General features: G+C 37.9%; 1 protein-coding gene across 2 annotated transcripts; it reads right to left on the bottom strand.

Moving 5' to 3' along the window:
- Positions 1-111: 111 nt before the first annotated feature.
- On the bottom strand, positions 112-26,472 carry fam20b (FAM20B glycosaminoglycan xylosylkinase). Of its 2 annotated transcripts, none has more exons than XM_088077933.1 (9): positions 25,923-26,472; positions 23,553-23,870; positions 22,586-22,833; positions 21,551-21,637; positions 21,359-21,468; positions 14,528-14,699; positions 10,241-10,432; positions 3,966-4,025; positions 112-2,970 (listed from the first exon to the last, which is right to left on the bottom strand). In XM_088077933.1, the coding sequence occupies exons 2-9, from the start codon at positions 23,679-23,681 to the stop codon at positions 2,739-2,741; spliced, it is 1,230 nt and encodes a 409-aa protein (XP_087934059.1). In that variant the 5' UTR covers positions 23,682-23,870; positions 25,923-26,472; the 3' UTR covers positions 112-2,738. The 2 variants fall into 2 exon arrangements, with proteins under 2 accessions (XP_087934059.1, XP_087934058.1); XM_088077932.1 differs by having other exon boundaries at positions 26,007-26,472.

Genomic DNA, 26,472 nt, shown 5'->3' with positions numbered 1-26,472 from the left:
GTATGTACAACACTGAAAGATCTGAAGTTATGTTATGGAAGTTAAGCTGCCGACACAGGTGCGTAAACCACAACTGAAAACACCTCCCACTTCAATCATCAAGTCTGCGTCTGACCCCCCAAAAATTAAATTTGGTTTTATTGTGATAAGGAAATAACATCAGCACTGGCTCTTCAGCAGGTCTATCTGTTTAAAGAGACAGTTCATCCCGAAATAAAAAATACACATTTTTCTTCTTACCTGTAGTGCTGCTTTTCAGTCTAGATTGCTTTGGTCAGTCAGCAAGTGTTATCAGTCGTAGAGATGTCTGCCTTCTCTCCAATAAAATGGAACTAGATAACACTCGGCTTGTGGTGCTCAAAGCGCCACCACACAAAAACCCTTAAAAAAACACAAAATGGACTCAAAGAGACACAACCTGACTTTGGAAAGACATAAAACCAAAACAAAGAGATGCAAATGAACTACAAAGTGACACAAAACAACAAAAAAGACACAAATATACACCAAAGAGACACAAAATGTCCTGAAAGAGACACAAAGCAACCATAAGCTCAAAAAAACTTGAAAAACTCAACAGCAATATTTCTATTTAGAAATCATGATCCACTCACACGATAATCCACAGACCTTTTTGTGAGCAGTTTCCCTCAAACCGCATCACCACGCAGAATGGAGTGTGCATCTATTCATAGACGAGCGAATACGCTCGGAACAGCGCAAGATGTAAACAATGATACTGTTCCCCTCAGCCGAGCTGTAATGTTAACAAGCTCAGTGGTGCTGTAGGTGAGCTAGCAGCAGATGCATGTTTCCTTCTGTGCAGCGATATGTTGGTGGGTTTAGTTTGGTAGAAAGAAAATAACTCCTTCATTAAAGTGCTCACAATAAGGTCTGTTTATTATTTTGTGTTAATGGGTCATGTTTTTTGGAGACACTACTGCTGAGTTTTTCAAATATTTTTTTTTGGGCGCTCTGAGCACCAAAAACTCAGAATCATCTTGTTCCATTATATTGGCGAGAAGTCAGACTTCTCCAAGCTGATTTCTCCAACACTGGACAACTCACACCAAAACAATCTAGAATGATAAACAGAACTACAGGTTAGAGAAAATATGTATTTTTGTTTTTAGGGTGACGTGTCCCTTTTAAAATATCTCAAAAACAATGAAAGTGCGACACGTGAGTCGGAGGAAGGTACAGTCTTGAAAACAATGAGAAGAACTCCCGCACACTGTTTCACTTACAGATGAACAGCCATTAGCGAGACGACGTGCAGGAGTTCTTCTTATCTGCATAAACGAACCTCTGAAACCAAACCATGATTTAAGCTTGAGCCAAAAATCACAATGGCATGCTGCAATGCACGCCATTCGATGGAAACAATCTCAGGTCCTGGCAACAAGTAAAACCACGCAGACACGTTTGTGATCACATCTCCCACCCACTGAAAGGAGTAACTGTACCCTTATATTTGAACTAAATTGAGGCTACAAGAAGTGATTCAAATTTGAAAAAATGAAAGTTTACAGAAAGTGACACGGTGACAGATGAGAACTAGTTATTATAAATTCAATGTCATCTACAACCACTGTCTTTCAGATATGACTTGTAGCACATCTCAAAAAAAATCTGACTAAAATAAAGATATCCAAACAACTAAAAGGGACTAAAGTGAAAGTCCCTTTCAACATAAACACTGCACCGCATCAAAAGCAAATGTCTTTTTTTTATAGTAGCAAGCTTTGTGCTTTTTTTTCCAGAGGTGAACACACGGAAAGAGATGACTGAGAGAGAAACACAATTAAATAGATCATAGTTTAATACTGAAGATGAACCCACACACCCGTCCTCTGTGTCCCCTCACTTCAAGTCAGTCAAGTCAGTAGCTTTTCTTATTTACGGCACAATGTGGTGCTCTTCCACACACACAAACACACACGCACACACACACACACACACACACACACACACACACACACACACACACACACACACTCTTTCTCTCTCTCTCTCTCTCTCACACACACACACCCTTAAGTTTATTTAATATTATAATCCACAAATTTATATTCTTTCGTCTCATAATTCTATGTCACTACTTAGTTAAATATGTACACAATAATTAAGGAAGGGCGGCCGAGTTAATTCTCTTTTCCCTCAAATAAAATTTCAATTTCTGTTCGAGAAAAAAAAAAACCCCTTCAATTCTAAAATTGATTTAATTTCCTGTTAAACAGGATCGTAAGCTCCAAACAGCCTAAAACACGGCTGTACAGTGTTTTTCATCGAGACATTGGTGGCTCATTTTCACCGTCCCTCCTGCCCCCTCGAGTGTCTACGTCCCTCCGAGCTCCATCTTTTCTCCTTGGTCAAGTCTCGAGGAAAAGCTGGACTGGGAGGGAGAATTTGGCACAAGTTCGGAGCGTCGTCACAACCAGGAGTAGTAGAGAGAGAGGTTCTTACAGTAGATACCGTCCTATAGTGTACAACAGTCCTGAGAAAAAAAGTTTTCTGTGGTCGAAGATGGCACCACTTTGAATCCACCACCCCCGCCTCATCAGAGTGACAAAGAAGAAAAAGAACCAGAGAGGAAGAAATTCACAGTCGTTGTTCCACCCCGTCAATCCACTTACTCACTCTGCATCTCTTTAACACCAGGACCGGCTCCTCTTCTCCGGGCTCCTGAATTCAGTCCTGGCTGCTCCTTTCCTGCTGATTTCTCCTGTCCTTTGTCTCTAAGGGTGTGGGAGGTTCATTCGGTCCTCTATCAGAGTGTTGTCGGGGCCCTGTGCTTCCATACACTGTTTGACAGTTGCTATGATTCCAGATAGACGCCTGTCCAGGGCTGCGAGGTGTGGCTCAGCCAGGACCGGGTGGATGGGGTCGAACGCCAGAGCCTGCCGCATCGCTGAACTCAAAGCTCCATTTCGCAGCAGGTTTAACCTGTTCCACGTGGACACACGAACCCTGACGGACAGAGGAACAGAGATAAGGAGAATGGGAATCCTGGAGTATTCTGGGAGCGGCGGCGGTATCTCTGAGGGTCTGTAGCTATGGTGGCTGCAAGTCTAATCATCTGTCACGTCATGTATAAGTAGACCAAGTATATTTTAGAATAGATTTTAATATTCTTTTACTTTTTTTTTTTTTTTTTTTTAGCTCTTAATGGTTTGGGACCGGCCTACATTGCAGACTCTCTGTCGATCTATAATCCTTCACGAGCTCTCAGATCTTCTGCTGCTGGGATTTTAAATACACACCGTTACACACACAAAAAGCACAGCTTTCATTAAAAATCCTCCAAAATCATGGAGTACCCTTCCACAAGCTACAAGAGAAGCGGGCTCTGTGAACATTTTTAAACGACAGCTGAAAACCCTTTTGATTTAGTCTGGCTTTTCATTAATGTAATTCTTGTAATTACTATTTTATATCAACTCTCTAATTTTACTATTCTTACTAGTCTCTGTACTTTTTACTTTTACTTTTATATCTCGTTTATCAGTCTGTCTTTTCATTGTCTAATCTTGTTGTGCTTCTTTGTGTTTGTTTGTTTTTTTTAATTGTGAAGCACTTTGAGCAGCATCCCTTTTATAAAAGTGCTCAATAAATAAAGTTTACTATTATTATTCATAACTAAGTAAGCCTTCTTACCTAATATATCAAGTTTGTTTGAATCTCACCCCTCTTGAATTTAGCTGTTTGTTTACTTTTCTCACTTCTGTTTCTCTTCTCGAGCCGAACAATGTCACGCTGAGCAGTGATTTCATTTGCCGGTGGGCTCTGCCGTCAGTGGATAAAGAAAGGCAGAGGGCAAAAGGTTTGGGACACACTGCACTGACCAGGGCGACAGATGCTTGGAGCCCTACATCCTTCAGTCTGGATGATGACACATTTCCATTCCCTGTTACGATAAATAAAACTATCATAAAAATCAAGAATTGAGATTTCTGAGTACTCACATGCAGCACTGATAGAGAGGTGCGAGGATACTTCGCTCATCCAGAGCTGCGTTCCCAAAGCTGCACACAGAAAAAAAAAACAGAAAATAAAATTACAAATTAAGACTTAAGTAAAGCAACTGAAGCCAGAGGCCTGTCTGCACTGCGGTAAGGAGAAGCCATCAAAGTGCATTAGCCACACTCTGCTGGCCATGGCACTGTACAGGACTGCACACACACCCCGAAACACACTTTCAAAATCAATGCGGGCAACACACTCCACTCAGCAAGAACTATCTGAACCAGAAGAGAGTTTCTCTTTCTGTTGCGTGGATTTCATTTTTGCCACAACAGCAGTTTCCCTGTTATCTGATGTACTCCTCTGAGGAGTCTGCAGATTTAAAATCAAGATAACAAACATTCAGAAAAAACATCAAATAGTACTGACAACAAATGCAATAAAGACTTTTAGTTCTGTTCACAAAAAATTATGACTAAAATGTTCATAAACAACCTTTTCTTTCATGACTAAAATGGGACGCTGGCGAGAAAGCACAGGCGTTATTAAACACAAACTGTGAATACATCAACATGCAATATTGTTGCTGAAAAGACATATTGGAAAAACGCTTTGTTGACAGGTTAGACGAGTTCATGGAAAAGCATAAATTGTTGTTGGACAGTCGGATTCAGGGCAAACAGGTCAACATTCATGGCATTAATGGAACTAACAGAAGAAATAACCAGTTATATGGACAACAAAGTAGGAATATCAGACGGTTTAAAAATATTTTCTTTTTGTGAAGCATAGAAATGAGGGCTGGAAATGTAAGCACGCTAATGGTGGTGATGTTGTTAATGGTTTTCTTTTTCTATAATGGGATAGTGTTGTTGATTATTTCTATGAAGAGCATGAACAGAGTGGTTGAGGTGTGGGCATGACCACTTGGGCATAAAGTAGATTCAATCCAATTCAACTAAAACTGCTCACAACAAGGTCTGTGGAGTATCTTGAATAAACTGGTGATGGTTTCTGGAAAGAGAAATACTGTTGAGTTTTTCTAAAGTATTATTTTAGAGCTTTGAGAGCAGACATATCTCCAACATTCGGAAACTCGCACTAAAGCAATCTAGATTGATAAATATCATTACACATGAGGAGAATATATAAAATATTAATAATAAAATATGTATTTTTGATTTTGGGCTGACCTTTCCCTTTAAATCTCAAAAACACTGACAGTGTGAAAGTGTGTCGGAGGAAGGTGCAGTCTTCAAAAAGATGAGAACTCCCGCACACTGTCTCGTTTACTGCTGATACCAACCTCTAATCAAAGTTTGAGCAAAAAAACACAGTGACACGCAGCAATGCACGCATTTTGATGGAAACAATCTCAGGTCCTGGAAACAAGTAATTATAAATAAAACCATATCTTTTCAAACAGTGCATTCGAACAGTGTACTGCAGCGCTCAGGTCCAGTGTGCAAATGTTAGTTCATGTGTATCCATTACAGGTAAAGCAGAAACTGTTGCTACTTCCTCTCAACCAAAACCATTTTCCAACATTATTGACATTTAGCTTTTCTTTAGTTTGTGTTTGGTGACGTCAAAATGTGCTCGTTTATTTGGTTTGTTTTTACAGGTAAAAGAACAAATTGTTGCTACTACCTCTCAACCACAACCATTTTCCAACATTATTGACATTTAGCTTTTTTTTAGTTTGTGTTTGGTGACGTCAAAATGTGCCCACACATCCCACATTGGCATCAGTTCAAATCAGGTCGTCTGAGTGAATGATTTCCTTGAAGTCCATTCTGAAAACATGCTTTTATCTGATTTTCCCTGATTTTCCCCTGTAACTGTAACATAATAACAGCCCACAAACATAATACAAATCTGCAGCTTTTAATCTTATAATCCCACAAATGTTAGCAAATAGCAAATTTGCCTACTACAAATATAATGTGTAATATGGCTGACAGTGGACCAAACCCCTGTGAGAACCACTGTCTAATGTCTTTAATTAGCACAAGTGTTTTAGTACATATTCGTATTGAATTTGAAATAAAAAAATTTTAATGATAGAGATTATTTGTGGAGAGAAAATCTATTTTTTTTTCCAGTTAGGGAGGATCTAGACCCCCTGTGATTTCCACATGTGCTACAGTAACCACTGCAAAATAAACCCAGACACGGTGATGAGAAGCACAGAAAGTTACACTTCTTACAAAATGAATACATTCACACACGTGTTTGTGAGAAAGTGAGAGAGAGAGAAAGCAAAAGAGAAGGTTAAAAATGCACTTGTTACTGGCACATCCTTTATTGCATGCAATGTTTCGGTAAGTTTTGGCCACTTTGCCCAAGACTGTGATATTTTCCAATGAGCTGAGTCAAGCCCATCGGCAGGTATATAGTATAACATAATATCATTTTTGATTTTCATATTACATTTCTGGGAATATTCTGAAAACTGAAATATTTCACTTTACCACAAACATAACAGATTCCTGCAAATGTAATAGCTATTACATTTATGGGAAATGTATTACATTTGTTGTTTTTTTTTTTGTTTTTTTTTACAGTTGTGGGCTGTTATTACATTGTCAGCTGTTGCATATGTGAATTTTAATTTCCTTTAAACCATCTTTTATTTCCATTAAAAATTGTCTTTCTTTCTTTCTTTTTTTATTAGTTTTTACACACCAAGTAGTATTTTATGTTTTCTTTAAAAACGCTGATAATCAGTATTTTAAACAATGATTTGGAAATGCACTCTATAATTATGTTATCTTCTGTCTAGTTGTCATCTGCTCTTGTTACAATTTAAGTGATTTTGTGTGTCAGAGTTGGTCCTCTTGGTTTACTGCATGCACTGAATTGCTTTAACTGCTACAGTAACCACTGCAAAATAAACCCAGACACGGTGATAAGAAGCACAGTAAGTTACACTTCTTACAAAATGAATACATTCACACACGTGTTTGTGAGAAAGTGAGAGAGAGAGAAAGCAAAAGAGAAGGTTAAAAATGCACTTGTTACTGGCACATCCTTTATTGCATGCAATGTTATGGTAAGTTTTGGCCACTTTGCCCAAGACTGTGATATTTTTTCAATGAGCTGAGTCAAGCCCATCGGCAGGTATATAGTATAACATAATATCATTTTTTGATTTTCATATTACATTTGTGGGAATATTCTGAAAACTGAAATATTTCACTTTACCACAAACATAACAGATTCCTTTTTTTTTTTTTAATTTGTGTTATTACATTGTCAGCTGTTGCATATGTGAATTTTAATTTCCTTTAAACCATCTTTTATTTCCATTAAAAATTTTCTTTCTTTCTTTTTCTTTCTTGTTTTATTAGTTTTTATACACCAAGTAGTATTTTATGTTTTCTTTAAAAACGCTGATAATCAGTATTTTAAACAATGATTTGGAAATGCACTCTATAATTATGTTATCTTCTGTCTAGTTGTCATCTGCTCTTGTTACAATTTAAGTGATTTTGCGTGTCAGAGTTGGTCCTCTTGGTTTACTGCATGCACTGAATTGCTTTAACTGCGATGTGGACATTCTCCACCTCGCAATCGCTGCCACTTTAATAAGATCGTGTGTCCATGAAAGCGTTTCTCCTCTGAAAACAGCAGCTCTTGTGGTTCACACTCATAGTTGTCCTCTGTGACAGTTTGTCTTTGTGGTATTTGTCCCGCCTCTTCTCTACTGTGATTGGATGACTAATGACATTGACCAACGTAGCATTTTACCAAAAGTTAAGCATTTTTAATTGAAAAAAAACCCCTGATAAATAATAACAGAAGGCATTCAGTGTCAGTTCAAGGCTGGATTACAAAGCCTCTGAGGGGGAAACAATCACACTGGAGCAGCAGGATGCTAACGTTAGCCTCTGGGTTAAAAATGTATCTCATGCACGCAGCTTTACAGAGATATTTAACGTTTATAACATTATGCTGTATATGATATCTTCAACCCCAGAGTTAACTTCTGTAAAATTTTTTTGATGATTTTTGTCATCAGTCCTGTTCAACACTTAGCAGCCAGACAGGCTTGTGCACGTTAAAAATTATTCAATATGAAAGTATTTGAATGTCATCATGTATACTAATAATAACTGTGTGAATGTATGATTCAACTGTGGTCATAATTTACTTTTGGAGGCTTCAGAGTCCTAATCTAGAGATAACGTGCAGTATTTTTTCCCCCCATTGACCAGTTGAACAGATTAAATAGAATTTAAGCCAGATTTTCTACCGTTGATTTCAATCATTCTTGTCAATACTATTTCGCTGCCTTTGTTGAACACTTTGTGACACTGAAGTGGAAATGCACTCTATAAATAAAGATTATATTATCCTTTGTCTGCTTGTCATCTGCTCCTGCTACAGTTCAAGTGATTTTGTGTGTCAGAGTTGAACATGCATTGAATTGCTTTAACTGCGAGGCAGAAAAATGTTGAATAAGCACAGAGAATACTTTAGGTAAGATGTGACTGGCTGATTTACTTTTAACTACTCTAAAATAAAAGAAAATAGCTTGACTGAGGGAAATGAATTCTCAGAATACACATATATGATTAAGATAAAGTCCGTTAAACATTAATGATGCTGGTTTTGGTCAATTTTTCCGTTTATTGACTGACCCTGATGTTCGTGTGTGATGTGACACTGACAGGTAGGACTGTCTGACTCAAGTTTCAGAAGCAGTGAGCAAGAACCTGCTGCTGCTGACTGAACTTTAAAGCCAGACTCAAAACAGAAGTCCCAGATTTGTGCAAAAAATATCAAGAAAACAAAAAATGACATGATGCCACTGAAAGGACACTTAATGTGCACTTGCTGTTTTGTTCAATAAAAAAAATATGTGAAAACAAAATCATCAGCAGCTTAACTGGAAATAACAGCTATTATTTTCAGTTCTTTAAGTAATTAAAATAAAAAATGTTCCACTTATGGTTTTGATCATCAAAACCAAAATAACTTCAAAGAGGGAGTAACGGTTGACTTCATGGAACTGGATGTGCAACATGACTCAGCTATAAACCAGTTTCAGTGGCGATAAGTGGATTCCTGAAAAGATGGGCAAGCGGGGAAATGTCAAAATAAACCCCTTGAGAACGAAAATTAGACTTCATATAAACAATTTCTACAGGCCCAGACATGTAACTTGATAAGGCTAAAATTTTCCAGTAAGTCAACTGATTTATTGTTAATGTAAATGATGTAGGCAAATCTAGCTCATTTCCATATAAACTGACAATATTTGTTTTTTGGAAAGACAGTAATTCAGACACTGCTTCTGAACCGGTGTGAGTAAGAAGGATATTCTGGATCTTTTGTGGTGTGTTGTATGAGGTACTTCTCTATAGTCAGTGTGTTACATACCGTAGATTTCGGTCTGCACGCACCCAGCTTGGAGAAGCAGACAGGAGCATGGAAACAGAAGCTGAGCAATGTACTGCTGCGCACGGAGGCAGCAGCAAAACATATTTCAGACACCTATAAAAATACTATCAGTTTAAATGTATGCTATATTTAGAATATTTTTACTGCTTTCACTTGCAATCAGACAGTGATTTCAGATGGGGAACTGAAACAGTTGCATCGCTCTCTACGAAGCCAGACAAAATAAGTCATATAACAATGAGTAACACAGCAGCTGCTGGTTTATCACTGCCTCGATCCGTTAGTTTCACCATCAAAAAGGGCTGTCTGCTTCTGCTTCGTACCGCCGGATGTCAAATGTATGTAATACACTGACTTATGGGTCAGTACCTCATACAACCCCACATCAAAAGATCTGATCTATCTCTTAAAGACCTTGTAGATGAGTAAAAAAGTATGTTTAATTTAAAAGTAAAAGAATGAATAAAAGAATGAGTAAAAGAATATCAACTCTTCGTGTCCAAGCAAAGTGTTGGTATTTGACGACCTGGGAATGAGACTAAACTGTCTTTCTCCAGAGTTACATACAGCACTTTTAGGGAAAACTCTCAATAGATTTTATAACCATTTTAGTTTTCTTGTTTTAGAAAAAAGCTCAGATGTGTCGGAAAAAGTCTTAGATGAGAATTTAAGGGTTTCATGTTTTTACTGAAGTTTTGTTCCTTTGATTTATTCATTTTGTTGTTTTTATTACCGAACTCCAAAATAGTAAAAATTATGGTATAAAAATTATATATATATATATATATATATATATATATATATATATATATATATATATATATATATATATATATATATATAAATATAAAATGTTACTATTACTCACCTCTTTGCGTTGTCGAGAAGGATGAGCATGCTGGCGCCGCCGTCATCCTGGAAACTCTCATAGTGATGGCGATCAGCGTTCCCAATGAGATAATCAAATATGGCCGTGTCGATGACGTCGAGCAGCCTCGGTCCTGCATCGTATGGAGGCATTTTCTTCACCGCCTCGCAGTAACTCTCATCATACTCCCACCTGGATGATCAACAAACACACAAACGCACTGAAATCAGATGAAAATCAAACCTGTTTACAATAATGGTTTGTTAGCGTGCAGACACACACACACACACGAGTAAATCACCGCCACTCGCACAATTACTCAAAAAGTAGATTTTATGAGCAGGTAAAATTTATTTCCAATTTTGACGCTGATAAAATCAACTAAGTCTTTCAAAATGACGTGTGAGCGCAAACAAATGTGTGAGGTGGCATTTGCGTGTGTTGCATTCAGTGTTTTTGATTTTTGTTTTGTCTGTGTGTGTTTCTTCATGTACCATACTTCTGTGACCTTGCTTTTCTCTTCATCTAACTACGTCCTCCCTACACTCAGCAGAGACGGCTGACTCTCGTGATCTAAAGCCAACCTCACTTGAACAGACCAAGCATCTATTTATCCATTTTATTTTCACACTATTAAGACATTCTTCAATCTGCTGTCACAAACAGGATGCTAACACAACGCGCACACAACACTGCTTTCCTCACCTCAACAGTGTGTGCATGTGCGTATATGTGTGTGTGAGAGAGAGAGTGAGAGAGAACGTGAAAGAGACAATGCCAGTAATATGTAATCTTACATATCCTTGAAAATCCCTATGAAATGTGACTGAACTTCTGCAACAGGAAAGATCTGATTTCATCAGGAGTGCTCAGCAGGGAGCATAATTACTGCTGAGCTCAGCAAGGTTTTCCAGTTACATAGCTTTTCTGCATGCGTATTCAGCTTTAACTCTGTCACACACTCAGGGCGCAGTTTTCCCAGCAGAACTCTGCACTGTCACGAGATGAACAACGTTGTCCACTTCAGCCACCAGTGCTGTTAATATTTTTGGCTGATCAGTGTGTATTCTGTGTGGTCCCATAGTATGCACATGACTGTTGTTCACCATGTGTCACTTAACTCAGTGTACCACATAGTTCACAATGTTCCACATAGTTCACATTGCTCACAAAAATTCAATGTTGTAACAAAAGCAGAACGGCACGCCATAATGCAATCTCTTATGAAATCTGCTAGTTCTTTGTGGTAAAGAAATATTTGTCAGCAATAATACTTCCTCATCAGCACAGTTCCATCAACACACTTACAGACAATGATGTTGTGAAAACACTGAGTGATCATATTGACATCCTTACTGATAAACTGAGAACAATAACTGGTTTTTTTCACAGGAATAAGAACCATTTCCCTTTTTTGTAAAGAAAAAGAACAATTGAATCACTTGTTTTTTAATCTGTTTTAGATTATGGGGATGTCATTTAAGGAAAAGCTGCTGCCTCAACATTAAAGTCACTGGATGCTACATAAATCCAAGCCCTAAGGTTCATTACCGGTGATCCTTACAGCACCAAACACTGCCACCTTTATCAAAAGGTCAGCTGGCCACTTTGGCTTTTTCCTCCTTTTTTAATTTGTCTTGTGATGTTGATAGTTTGTGATGTGTTGCTTATATAGTGAATCTTGTGTGTAGTGTTGTAATGTTGTAAATAAATAAATAAATAATCTTAAGAAATCCCTCTGTCCATAGTTGTCATCGCTGCAAAGGCATTTAAAGACTTGCAGAGAGCGCTCCTGTGGGCGGGGGAAATGCAGCGAGCTCATCTACAGATACTGATCATAAGCTGGTTTTTGACAATGTTTGTATAATGACTTGCTCTGCCAGAGGGGGGAGACAAAAGTTTCCCACTCCAGCTTTAATGCTACTCAGGAATAAAATGTAATTCATAATGTTTTATTTTATGGGTAATAATTTTGGAGTGTTTTGTAATAATTTCCTGGGAAGGCAACATTAATTATTATTAATGATTGCAGATGTAATAGGATTATACTTGATGGAATCGCTCCATTTAAACTACAGTAAATAATTAATGTATTGCTTTTTTCAGTTATTATTGGAAATGTGATTCTTCAGAAATGTTGAATTGTACTGTGGAAAAATTTCACATTTTTCATTTTGAGTGGCACTGCTGTACTTTGTAGGGAACACTTGAAACTAAAACTAAACGCACTTGGACAGTATTTTATGAATTGAACACTCTCTCTTATCAATTATAATAAACTTATATAATTATTAGCATGTTCTTCATGGGACACATCTTGCAAATAATTAAGGAATTAACAAACTGATAATAAATAAGATGCTAAAATATTTTGTTTAAAACAAGTACTGTATTAAACCGTCAAGCATTTTCTACTGTTGAACCCTGATGAAGACCTTGTGATGAATTGATTAATTAACAATTGAAAGTAAATGAATTAAATCACCTTTTAAATGATGAATTAATAAACTCAAAGTTATGTGCTACAAAGCAATAGAAATGAAGCCTGAATGGAAGTGATGAGTTCTCTGTACTATCACTTTGTCAGTTATCTCATCTGCCTAAAACACACGAGGAAGAAGCGTCCATGGCAGCATGGGTGTTCAGTGGTTCAATGTTTTGATGCTGTTAATAGAATTTTTATCATTTTGAACAGTTTTTTTATATTGAACCAGAGGGGAAAAAAACAACTTCAAATCAAGTTTTTGATGATGCACTTTAAATTACCAATTGGAAAAAAAAGGGCTCCAAACTATGAATTCGGAGAGAATTCTCATTGCTTTAATTTGTGATATTAGAAACTTTCACTGTGCTGCACACACTGCAACCACAGCATGGGCATCACTTATCACTCATAAAATGATAAGATCACTGCAAACTCGCCACATACCCCCTCCTTCAGTCATCCTCCCACCTCAGGAAGCCTTTCTCGGAACAGAGTAGGAGTGTCTTTGCTCTTTATGATTAGGAAAGTACAGGTCAGTCTTTTAATAACTGTGGTCCTAAAATACCATCACTATGGAAAAGCTGTTGATGATCACTAGGGTTTGTCCCAGAAATGTTGTTAGGCCAGGTGGGGGCCTTTTTTGACAGGGGCCAGTGAGTCACTGTTTTGATTTGGACATTCAATTAAAGACAGTTTTTTAAGTGTAAATGTAATATTTAGTGTCATGTGCATATGAAATATGATGAAGATTTGCATATTTATGAGTGAAAGAAAAAGTGACAAAACTAGAAAAGCTAGAAATGGTCCTGCTAGCTGGTGTGTCTCCTGGAAAACAAGCAGCTGTCATGGGGAGAGACACTAGGTAGGCTTCCATTACAGATTTACAAAACGTAAGCGATTTTTTTGAAAAGTTGATAAAACAAAATTGCAAGATGACTGATGTTATGCGACTTCTCCTTTCGTGATAACATTCCAAGAAGCATGGCGATGGATGTTCAAAACATTTGCAGCTTTATTTCTATTGCAGCCACCGCACTAGCCGTCATTATATCCAATTGTAGGCGACGTGAGCGAGTTGTGCAAGTGATAATGGAAAGATAAGCCCTTCATATCTGGGAGGAGGCAGTCCACGATTGGACAGAGGAATAGTGGATTCAAAACTTTCAGATGATCCGCTCCACTTCTGAAGAGTAATGCGATACAACAACACCTCTTGGAGGGTTTTCAAAATCAAAATGTTTCCATTAGTCGTATTTTATAGTCGCAATTTCAATTTGCGCAATTTGAGGGTTAATGGAAAGCCACCTACAGCAAGTTGCCAAGGACAATGCGATGAAAAGATCTTATTTTAGTGCGTCAGCTCACTCACTGAAAATGCAATCCTCCGCTGACAAATTGTTAACTGTATCTGTATGAACATAAAACAGTCTATCTACAGCTAACAGGTAATGTTATTATTAATGTTGATTCTGGTTAAATTCCCAGCTGCTGCTGCGGCTCATGAGGCTGGCGGCTCTGTAATGTGTGTGTGTGAAGTCAGTTTAATTTTCATCTGCATTCAGTTTATTGTCAGTGGGGTACTTTGCTTTACTCTGGAGGCTAATGTAGTATAAAAACATCTTTAAACACATTATTTTAAAAATCCCCCACTGCTTAGGTGTGGTGGACTTGCAAAACACCGACGGAAACCCTGAGCTCAGCATCAGCACAAAGATGTTTCCTTTTCCTTCTGATAAACATCAGTGACAATTCAGTCAAGACACCGGATTTTCCCTGTGCTTAACTCATTTCTAGACACCCACCTGGCCAGTTTTCCCTCTCTGTATGTGCGTCCCCAGGGGTGTCGGTGTTTCTGCAACGGCCAGACGTCTGGAAGCCAAAGGGTTAACGATCCCTCCATGATCTCTCCCTCCGCACACGCTGGCTCGCTCTCCCGACAGTAATAACACTTTCCATAGAAACATGTATTATTACCTGGAGAGAGAAAGAGAGTAAAGGTCCACGAGAAAATAAATCCACCTGACGATAACACCTAAATGATAAAACATAAGAGATGCAAACATGGCATTGTGCGGCGGTTCAGTATGAAACTCTCAACTGAGTTCTTGGGACAAACAAAGTCAATAACGGAGTGAAAAGAGTGAAAAATGTGAAATAACTGTGAAATGAAGCAAATAAACAACTTTAACCCATGACACTAGCCTCGGAGGAACGTGCATTTCCACCATTTGTTCTGTCTTCAAATGTCACTTATGTAATGAAATCAAAGAAACAGACAGAAATCTGCGGACTAAAAATACGAAAGAGACAGACAGACAATCTGAAGGTGTTTAAACAGTATTTCAGCGAGTGGAAGCTCTTATGTCACTTGTTAAAACAAAGTTCAGCTGTCAGAGAACTTGAGTTTCGAAAAATGCATAACTTTAATTTTGAGCATATATGATTCTAATAAATTTCACATTACTCACATCGGACTTGAGCCCACAACTACGTGAGCAATCTGAACTCGATAACAAGATTTATCAGATGTTCAAATTACTGACTTCTTCTCTACATGTGTCGCAGTTTATTTCTAATGTACACCATGCTGCCATTCGTACTCTTTTGCTTTTTTTTGTTCCAGTGTATGTGTTAATTTTTGCTGTAATAGTATGTTTCAATGGTATGTCAGTTCTTGAACCGGACATGACTTAATCTGATCACATTAACTCCTTAGTTGGCTTGAATTATTTTTTTCCCCCCAAAATATGCTGTAAAATACAGCTTTTTGCAATCTTATAGCATATAACATAACACATAAGTTTGTTTTCATACAGAACAAAATAGAAAGAAAAACAGTAGGAAAAAAATACATAAAATAAAAACAAGAATGCTCCTCATATATGTCAAAAAGGGTCAATCAAGCTATACAAAATGGAGTACAATTATTGCAATAAATGCTAAATATTAGGTATTTAAAAGACAAAAAAATAAATAAATAATTCCTACAGGCACAGAATCTGCATGGTCCATAAAAATTTGCCATTCACTTGTTCATGTGATAGATCTAAATCCTTTATATAATTTATAAAGGGACTCTGTATTTTCTCAAATATATGCTGTTTACCTTTTAATACACAAGTTATTCTTTCTAACAGAAGGCTTGATAACATCAGTCTAACCACTTTGTGCCCTTAATTGGCTTAATGAAGCAGAATAATCCTGCTTCACTTGTTCAGTGCAGTCGAGAGACGCTTTTCACAACTTTAATAAAAAAGGAATAGCCCTGCAGTAAATACCACACCTGTTGAACTTTAAATGTTCAGATGTTAGGGAGACTCCCACAGGTGCTGAGTTAAGATCTTTTATGAGGCTGTAAATATCTAATAAAAACTGCATTCGGCTGTGTTAGTGAGAGTCTACACGTGAACAGTTTCTTTCTCCTAATACAGCTTTAAAGTAGAGCAGCAACAATTAATCAATTAGTTGTCAACTTTTGATAATCAGCTATTTGGTTTGAATATTTTTTGGAAAAAATAAAAAGTCAGAATTCTCTGATTTCAGCTTATACAATATGAGTATTTTCTGGTTTCTTTACTCCAATAAACTTAATATTTTTGGGTTGTGGAGAAAAGATATTTGAGGACGTCATCTCTGGCTTTGGAAAACAGTGCTTCACAGTTATTACCAGTTTCTGATTTTCATGGACTGTAACAGAATTACTGCCTGGACCACAGAAACATGTTTCTTGACCTTTGACCACCAAATTCTAATCAGTTTATCTTTGAGTCCAAGTGGACGTTTGCGTCAATTTTGAAGAAATTCCCTCAAGGTGCCCCCGAGACATCGTGTTCATGAAAATGAGACACATGCACGATCACAGTGACCTTGACCTTTGACCAACAAAATGTAATCAGTTCATCTTTGAGTCGCAGTAAACATTTGAAAGATTTGGGATATCATGTTAATGAAAGTAAGACAGACAATGACCTTGGCCTTGACCTATGATCACTAAAATCTCATCAGTTCATTGTTGAATTTGAGTGGATGTTTGTGCAAAATTTGAGGACGTTCCCTAAAGGCGTTCTTGAGATATCAAGTTCACAAGAATGTGATTGACAGGTAACCCAAAATCATTATACCTCCTGCCTCTGCTATTGCCGACGCAGAAACATAGCAACTATTAAATGACCAAAATAATCGCTGGATTAATCGACAATCAATAACCATTGGCTGTAGCCCTTTTTTTAAAGGTTTGGTTTACACGCATTCAAAAGAATATTTTCTTAAAATTACTGTCCAATCAACAATCCAAACAATAGGCTGTCAACATTTTGGACAAAATCGATTAGTGCTGTTATAAACTGTTGACAGTGAAGTCTCTGCAATAATCCAGAGGGAAGGGGGACACAGTCTGTGTTCATTTTTTAATGTCATGTTTTAAAATTGTGAGCAGCAAAAAGAAACGAAAAAACATAAGATGTACCATCATTATGGTTTTAATTGTGGTGAATCAGGTTGCAAATTGTAAGCACTTTTTAAAATAAATTATTGGCTAAAATTAAAAATTGATCAATCATTATTTGAGAAAAGAAAATGGCTTATTTCAAACGATACCAAATGCATTTTTTGCCTCAGTCAAAGCGCATAGTAACATATTGCATATATTTTCACAGCATTTCAAAGCCTATCAATTAATTGATTAAATTTCAAATGTTCGATTAAAATCTTAATGACCTTTGATAATTTTATACGCTACACTTTTTCTAGTTTTATATATATGTTATATATGTATGTTGATTATATTTGTTTATGCTGCTAAGTGGAGTGGATTGCAGCCAAACCAAATTTCATTGTGTTGAACATGCAGCGACAATAAAGCATATTCATTTTTATGCATAACTTCATGCATCTAGGAGTAGGTGGTCTTTCGTATTGAGATAACAACCCTTTGAAGTTTGTATTAATTAATCATTCTGTTGAGGACTAAATGACACATCCTTGCAGCTTCCTGTCCTACTGTGAAAGTGCGTTCTGCTCTGACCCTCCGCTGTAAACCACAATTGCAGAGGCCGTTAAAGAGATGAGTCACAATAGGTTCAACACCAGTTGGCGGTAAGTGACAGCTATAACGTATGGTGACCTACAGAATATAAAACATGTGAGGGGCCTAAAAGCTGGTGAATCAGTTTTCCGTAATTGGGAAAAAAAAGCATCTGTGATATGAAAAAAAGAAAATCCCACAAAGCCACAGAGTTATGACAACCTGGTACATCAACCATGATGAGCAGAGGTCACTTGTTGACATTTAACAGTGACTAAAAAAAACCTAATGCTGACATCAGAAAGGTTTTTTTTTTTTTAATTACCACAACATTAATCTACATATAATTCAAGACTGTGGTTTTAGACGCACTCCGTACTCATCTACTTAATTCGAAATCTGGTTTAATAAGATTAGATACACTTTATTGTCCACAAGGGGAAATTCTGCTTGAGCAATAGTGCTACATGCAGCTGCAATCTACTTAAAACAATACGAAGCCTACAGGACAATTCAGTGGTAACCACAAAAAAATAAATAATTACACACAAGAAGTAAAATTTTGCACATGGATTTAGGCCTGTCAGGATAACTACTTTGTTTGATGATATGTTGTCTGAAAAATAATTGTGGTTATTGATACTGTTGTCATTTTGAACCATTTTACGATAAAATTATAATATAATGGCATAATAATGCAAGCACACCTTTTCAAAGAGCAATGGGCTTTAAATTCTATAAAATATTCAGACATTGGATTTGAGATATGAAAAACACATATTTAGTATATTTTTTAAAAAGTAATTAACACCTGTTAATTTACACAAAAAAGTATCTAAAAAAATTCTAGTTCCTTTATAGGAGTAGCCCAAAATTACTCAGTTTGAGGCTTGTTGGCCCTCAAGAACAAAACCAAGTGATGCATCTTGTGACTAACAGATGAGCTTAGTGAAGCTTCGGGATTACCGCAGTTACCTCCATAATCAGGCTGCTGTGCTGCCGGGGACGAATGGGCTGGGAGCCGAGCGGTTTGCTGGTGGATTTATGGAGCGGAGAACGAAGTTGATGGAGGGTAAAAGTTGAAAAGACGGATTTTTTGGTTTGTTGCCAGGGGTTAGCAAGATAAAAACTGTCAGGACTGTCAGTCAGTAAAGGTCTAAACCCTGCTGCCATGTTGGCTAAAATACTGGAGACATTTGTATGTTAACAAACACACGTGTAAACACAGTCAATGATCACGGTCATGTCTATGTTTCAGGCAATAAGTGTAATAATAAAGTGTACATAATTATTACTGAGGCGGGCCTAAATGCCTTATGAGATAGAAGATAAAGATACACGAGTATTATAAAAATGAGGATAACACCCAGGTTAGGTCACACCTGTCAAACTTACGAAGCCATGGACCCCAAATCCGTTTACTTCAAAGTATGTATGTAAACTCATCACCGCATACCAACAAGGCCGATATGAAACAATCACGGCTGCAGCTTATGTTTTGAAGCTTATGCAGCTCATGTATTTTTTTTGTTCATCTACTAAGCCTCAGAAAATTAGAAATCACCCATCACTATTTCTTAGAGCATCCAGTGACATCATCAAATGCCCTGTTTTTGTCACTTAATCACCCAAAATCCAAAAATATAAAATTTACAATACTGTCACATCACATTAGAAGAGCTGAAACCATCAAATGTCTTTTTGGCATCTTTACTTGAAAAATCATCTAAACAATTAATCCAGTATAAAATAGTTGCCAGTTAATATTCTATCAATCTGTAAACTAATCAATTTTTGCGATTATTCTTGGCAGCTCTAGAGATATCTAAAGTAAATATTTAACAATCTTTGCTGTTGGCTGAATGAGAGGAAAGTTGTGATTGCGGCTTTAAAAGGCAGGGCTGGAAATGTGATTAATTGCCTGGAGCCATTACGAGCTGTAACCTGCATATTTCCTGAACCAAATGAAAAACCGGCTCAACAGGTATCGCACAGAGAAAGGAAACCCTTGAAGTCAGATAAAGTACAGATAATACTTATGAAATCAAAACACTGAATATAATATTACAGCCAATGAAAAATACCAAGGACTAGGATGAAGCACTATTACAAACAACATCTTTTAAAATATATGCAATAAATGTTCAGACTCCTTTTGAGAAATATACTGTCAAAATATCTTTAAAAGGGACTTCTTTTAGCTCCAAAGTAAAAGCATATTTACCAAGATCGGTGGCACTAAATTATTTATCCACACAAAACCAAAACACTTTAGATATGATAGAAATATATTAATGCTAAACAGAATCAACATTTGGTTGCAACAAAGTTAAAACCAGTTGAGATATTAATTACCATATCATCCAAACTGCAGGAGCTGCAATTTGTGATAAACCATTATAACCATTATACATGAAGCAGTGTGGTGCTGCAGAGATGAGAGCGGGGCCTTCTGGCCTACAAATCATACCCCAGCAAAAATCATATCTGTTTATTTATTTTTTTATGAAAATAAAATGCGAAAAATCTCTAATTATCATTCCTACACAACTCATAATGCATATGCAATATCTGTCAAAATAACATAATATGACCTTTTTGTTTTTGCCCATCATGCAGACCTAATTTTTGCTATTGCCGACACAAAAGAGATTTATCTCTGAGACTGTCGTATGTGCGAAAACATAAATCGAGGCTTAAATCTGAAGGTGAGCGTGCTTTTGCCATCAGGGCCCCTCGACTTTGGAACGACCTGCCTGAGGAGACAAGGCTGCAGAATCAGTAACTTCTTAAAAACCGTTTCTTCAGACTTGCTTTTATGTGATGTTGTCTTTTATATTGATCTTTAATTTATCTTTTAACTCATCTTTTTTATTCTGTCTTGACCCTGTTTATTACTATCATTATTATCTATGTTCTGTGTTCACTGCCTCTATTCTGTTATTGTATTTTTCTTACATGTTTCTACCCCTGATATTCTGCACAATTCTGCTTTAACTCTTTTTTTTTGCCTTCGTTCGGCATTATAACTCTGAGGTTTATTGCCTCTGCTTTGCTTTGTCTGTCAAAGCACTTTCTTACTTCTGTTTTTACAGGTATTATTATCATTATTATCATTATTTATGACTGGTTCAAAAAATCCTGTACTCAAGAATATTATTTTATATACAGTACATATTAGGAAAAAAAGTAGTGTTATTTCTGTTCTTAATTTGTTCCTTTTTAAAAATAATAAAAAGAACAAATAAGAGTACTGTTAAGGCGCTAGATGAACAAGCAGTACTGGTAAGGGTACGAGTGCCATTAAAAGCTTCCCTTTTATGATGCAACACCCTCAACGAAAAGGACCAGGCAGGGAATATCCTGGTCTACTGTGCTGACTGAGAACGCCAGGAAAAAAAAGACAGTTAAGGTGAGTGAGACAAAGAGTGAGAGGCAGTGAGAGTGACATCGGAATAAGAAAGAAAGTGGACAGATGAGTCAAAATAAAAGGAAATGATTCATACAGTAAGACCACACGCTCAGTCCGGACCATCTGACAGCACTGACATCTTACTACGAAGTCATATGAAGAGTGTGACAGACGCTGAAAGAGTGGACAGACACTCACCCTGCATGAGGAAGGTGCTCAGAAGCTGGTCTGTGGCCACAGGTTTGATCTCCGTTCGCAAGTTGACGTATCTCCCGACCACGAGAGGCGCTCTCCTAAAACCCAGGATCCTGCAACAGGACACGACACCACGTTACATCAACAGATCCGAGAGGATAAAGGCCAGACACGCAGATAAGGATGTTTACACACCTGTCCAGGTGAAAAGCAGCCACCTCTGCATTGTGTCTGTCATAGCCCGCGTACGGCTCGCCTTCGACCACGTAGTCTCTGTTATATCTGCGGAGAGGATACAAGTAAAAAGCCACTCTCAAAGAATATTATATATATATATATATATATATATATATATTTCAACAATATACAGAGGGTTAGGCCATCTATGCAGCAGAAAGACGTAAATACTTTTGACATCGAAAACCTTCAGCTATAATAAGTGATCCTGCTGGTGGGCGAAGTGATGTGTCCTCATACGTTTGAAACAAAAGTGGTGAGACGGACGGCAAGAAGCAATCTTATATAACAGTTTAATGACAAGACAAAACATGTTTCTGAAAAAAAACTGAGGCTAAAAATATGCAACTCAGTAACAGAATCTTGTGCTCCTTGCATGTGACCAGCGCTGCTTTGTATTGCAGTTTTTTGGGGGGGGGGTTCAGCCTGTTTTCACTGTGCAGGAGGCAGTATTGTAACTAAAAACATATTCAGAAAAAAATAGGCAGTGCAGTAACATAATCTTATATTTGATCATATATTTATCTATATTTGATTTATATTTGATCCGCACTTCCTAATTTTACAGTTTGACTCAAAATTTACTAAGAAATTAAATTTTTAAAATTAAAATTAAAAAAAAAATAAAAAACAGAAGAAAAAAAATCAAAATAATAAAAAAAGAATAAGAAACATACCCCCAAATCTCAAAATTATTTAAAAACAATACAAACTAGCTAAAACTTACTAAAACAACTCACTTAACTAAAAATTATCTAAATAAATAATAAGAAAAAATCCATAAAATCGCAAATTACATAAAAAAGGAAAGACTTAAATGTTTATCAAAATACTTGCAATTAATTTTCTGATTGACTGATTCAACAACTAATAATTGCAGCTGTACCTGTATAGACTGTTAGGTTATTTTATCTATAACAAAATATCATATTTCATAAACTCATCTTATGTTTCTTTATGTTTTTTAGATTTCAGTCCGAGTTAAAATCTGACCTTTTGGGTTTGAAGACCACTTTCTGTCCCCCGTCCAGCACCAGCAGGGCTTTGAGCTGCGTGCCCTTATAGCCGACATCCGCCCGCTCTATCCTGGCAGTGCTGAGGGAGGTGAGCACAGCAGCCAGCTCCGGGGTCTCCTCAGGGTACACTTCTCTCGGCCCGACCCACTGGCTCGCTATCTCCCACGGAGACTGGAGGGTGTGGGTGAGGCGAGCTCCCCGGGACAGAGAAAGGCCAGCTTCCATCTGTTAAAGGTGGGTGATAATAATAGCACTGTTAAGAATGACTGTATACTAGCTTTAGCCAGTGGCGGAAAAAGAACTCAGATCCTTTACTTAAGTAAAAGTACCAATACCACATTGTAAAAAATATGCTTTTACAAGTTAAAGCCCTGAAATTTTACTGAAGTAAAAGTATGTCACTATATGCAGGAGAAGAACTTAAAGTAGTAAAAGCACCAAATACATGAAAATCTAAAATAAAATAACAACAAAATACCACCAAACCCTCAAAAATATTATTTTAAAAATCCTAAAAACTCAACATTATAAGAAAAATAACACTCAAAAATCTCTAAATGATTTAAAGACTATAGAAAACTAGCTAAAACTGACCTAAACTAAAAAATACTTTTTTAAATAATAAAAACACCTCAAAAGCTCAAAATTATTCTTAAAAAAATTAGACTTAACTGTAAGGTAACTAAAGCTGTCAGATAAATGTAGTGAAGGAAAAAGTACAATATTCCCTCTGAAATGAAGTGCAGTAAAAGTACAAAGGGACACAAAGAGAAAATACTCAAGTAAAGTAAAAGTACCTCAAATTTGCACTTGAGTAAATGTACTTAGTTAAATTCCACTAGTGGCTGTAGCCAATTTCATCCTACTTCATTAATCTGCCAAAAGCCAGCCCTGCCGTTTTAATATATTTTTCAAATAAGACTGAAGATGAATGGCACTCTGACCTTGCGAAACGCTCTGAGATCCCGTCGGCTGGCTGCAGAGCCCTCGCCTCCATCCAGCAGGAAGATCTTGGCCAGGCCCAGCAGGAGGAGCACGGCACACAGCACCACCATGCGCTGTTTGAGCTTCATCTCCACACCGACCTGCCCCGACCCCCTCCTCACCCGACGCTGTGTCTGTGCGAATCCCCCCTCACCCCTGCTGCATGGCCCCCTGCAACTCCCTGTCACCCGCCGCCCACCTGCCCCGTCAGACAAACTCTTCTGAAGGATGGGGGCTGCTGCGTTATTGTGCTACGATCTGAGCAAACAGGCAGTCACCTGGAGGGAGAGAGACGGAGATGAGAGGAGGCTGGGAGGAGCGGAGACAGACGAGAAGTAGAAAAGGGAACAGTGGGGGAGATGAAAATTGTACTGTCAATAATATATGTGGAGAAAACTGATCGATTTGCTGCCCCTCTTGCTCGTTTCCCCTCAGGACAGACGATGACCCAGTACTGCAGCACAGCTGAAGCCTGTCCAGGGTACGTAACTACATCAGGACCGCACAGTCTGCTCCGTGTTAACGTGTGTGTATGTTCGAAAGTACACGCATTATAACCAAAGATAGAAAACTAAACAGGCCCTAAGGGCACAGGCCAGGGGCCCAAAGTGACAGGGCCCCCCCTGGCCTTCACCTGCAAGATGACACTCAAATTAACATGTGCTGACCAGAAAGAGACAATGAAGAGATGCAAATTAACTGCATAGAAATACAAAATAACAACAACAAAAAAAAGCAAACCCAGCAAAAGAGACACTGCAGAGCGATAAACAACAAAGAAATACACAAAATGACCTTAAGAGACATAAAAGAAAGATTAGGACACAGAACATGACAAAGAAACACAGAGCGATCATAAGCAGACACAAAATGAAAACAGACACACAAAATGACTACAAAGCAAAACAAAAACGACTATAAAATAACTACAAAAAACACAAAATCTTAAAAAAGAAATAAAACGACTATGCAGAGACAGAAAATGACGAAGAGATACGAAACACAGTCATAGAGATACAAAACAATCACAAGCAGACACAAAATGACTACACAGCAAAACAAACAAAAACGACACAGAATTACCTAAAAAAAACTACTACAAAAAGATGCAAAACAACTACAAGAGACACAAAATGACATCAAGGAGATACAAAGGGACCACAAAGAGACACAAAATAACTGCAAAGCAACAGAAAACGATCAAAACAACTTTGAGGAGACACAAAACAACTACAAGGAGACACAAAATGACTACAAAAAGACAAAGTGACAACAAGCAGATACAAAACAACTATGGGGAGACACAAAATGACAACAACAACCAAACAGAGACACAATATTACCAAACAAAATAACAACAACAAAACAACTACAACGACACATATAATGGCTAAATTGCTAAACAAAATGTTGCAATACGACTGCAAAAACATGCAAAACCACCACAAATTCTGTTTCCTCTACCCATGTAGAGGGAGAGGTGGTGGGGCCTTTTAGCTCATCTGTGCCCAGGGGCCCATTGGTTCATAATCCGCCCATGCATTAAACTTGCACTGTGAGTAAAATTAACAGCAATGTGTACTTTGACTGTTGACTAAACATGCTGCTAAGAGGCTGCAGGGACACATTTACAGCGTTAAAACCTCCCTGTTTCAGGTAACTAATAAAATCCCTCCCTGTCCTAAACTGGACTGGATTTGGGAGAAGGAAGGACTCCTGTAAGCTGATGATGGACAGGTAGTCCTGCTGTGGTGCAGAGGAGGTCAGATGAAGTGATGGACCAAACACAGCTCCTCTGCTTTGACTTACATGGCAAAACATAAATAGCCTGAACCTCAGTCATGCTCCATACATGCAAAAGCATGAATTCACCTGCCTGCAGCCGAGCACATTAACAAAATAAGCTGGGGGCCCTGGATGTCAGCTTTGCATGTTGTGGGCTTTTTTATCAAAGCAGTAAAATGAATACGACGTGCCACGTTCAACTGACTGGTTAACGTTAGCAACAACAAATCAAAACTGTGACAACAAGCTCGCCTTTAGCGCGATTAAAAGCTGCTTTTGACACACTCACCCGACAGGTTTGGCCACGCAGGCAATCACTTCAACACAATCGGTCTTTCATGATGCCTTTTTTTAAACACCAGTGAGAAAACGGCTGGTTAACACCGACTGAACCGAAACCGCCTAAAACCTCCCAACGGTAGCTCCACTGAGATGCTTTCCCGTGAAACTACTCCGACATATTTTCCTCATTAATTCACTGAATCTGCAGCGATGTGGTCACATCTATCACCATAACGCTAGCTGCTTAGCAAGCCGTTGCACACCTTGCTGTAGGTTAGCTAGCGCTGCCAGCTAGCTCCAGCACGTCGTCTGCTGTTTTTACTGGCTGCCGACCGGAGCTCACTCACCGTGCGGCCGTGCGCCGTTAGCCGGAGACAAAGTAGCTCCCAAGTGTCCGTAAAGTCCTGCGATATTGAAGATAAATGTAATAAATTGTCCTGCCGCTAAAAGTCACGGTGGTTTGTCATTTTCTGAATCCCCCCGGTTGCTCCCTCTCCTCCGCCCTTTTCCTTCGGTTCCTCCTCTGGCCTGCCGTGTCCACTTCCGAAATACTTCCTCCTCGCGCAGGAGCCGCACGAGACCACCAGGTGGCGTTACTGCATCACGTGCGTTCACACAGGGCTGCATCGGTTTCTAATGAGCCTGTTAAAAATGTAAAAGTAATGCAATTATTTTAATAACTTCATCAAAGTAATGTATTACATTTGACTGCTGCACTTATCTTCCATGTGCAATTGGTGTAAATATATTTTTTTAAATTGTTGAGTTTGGCCCCTTGTTTTTCTTTAGTTTTTTACTATTTGGTACTTTTTT

Source organism: Plectropomus leopardus, chromosome 5, assembly GCF_026936395.1.
Source record: "Plectropomus leopardus strain MGB_pleo_1.0 chromosome 5, ASM2693639v1, whole genome shotgun sequence".
In the NCBI taxonomy this organism is placed as follows: Eukaryota; Metazoa; Chordata; class Actinopteri; order Perciformes; family Serranidae; genus Plectropomus; species Plectropomus leopardus.
The sequence above is the reverse complement of the archived record's forward strand: the minus strand, read 5'-3'. Positions and strand labels throughout refer to the sequence as shown.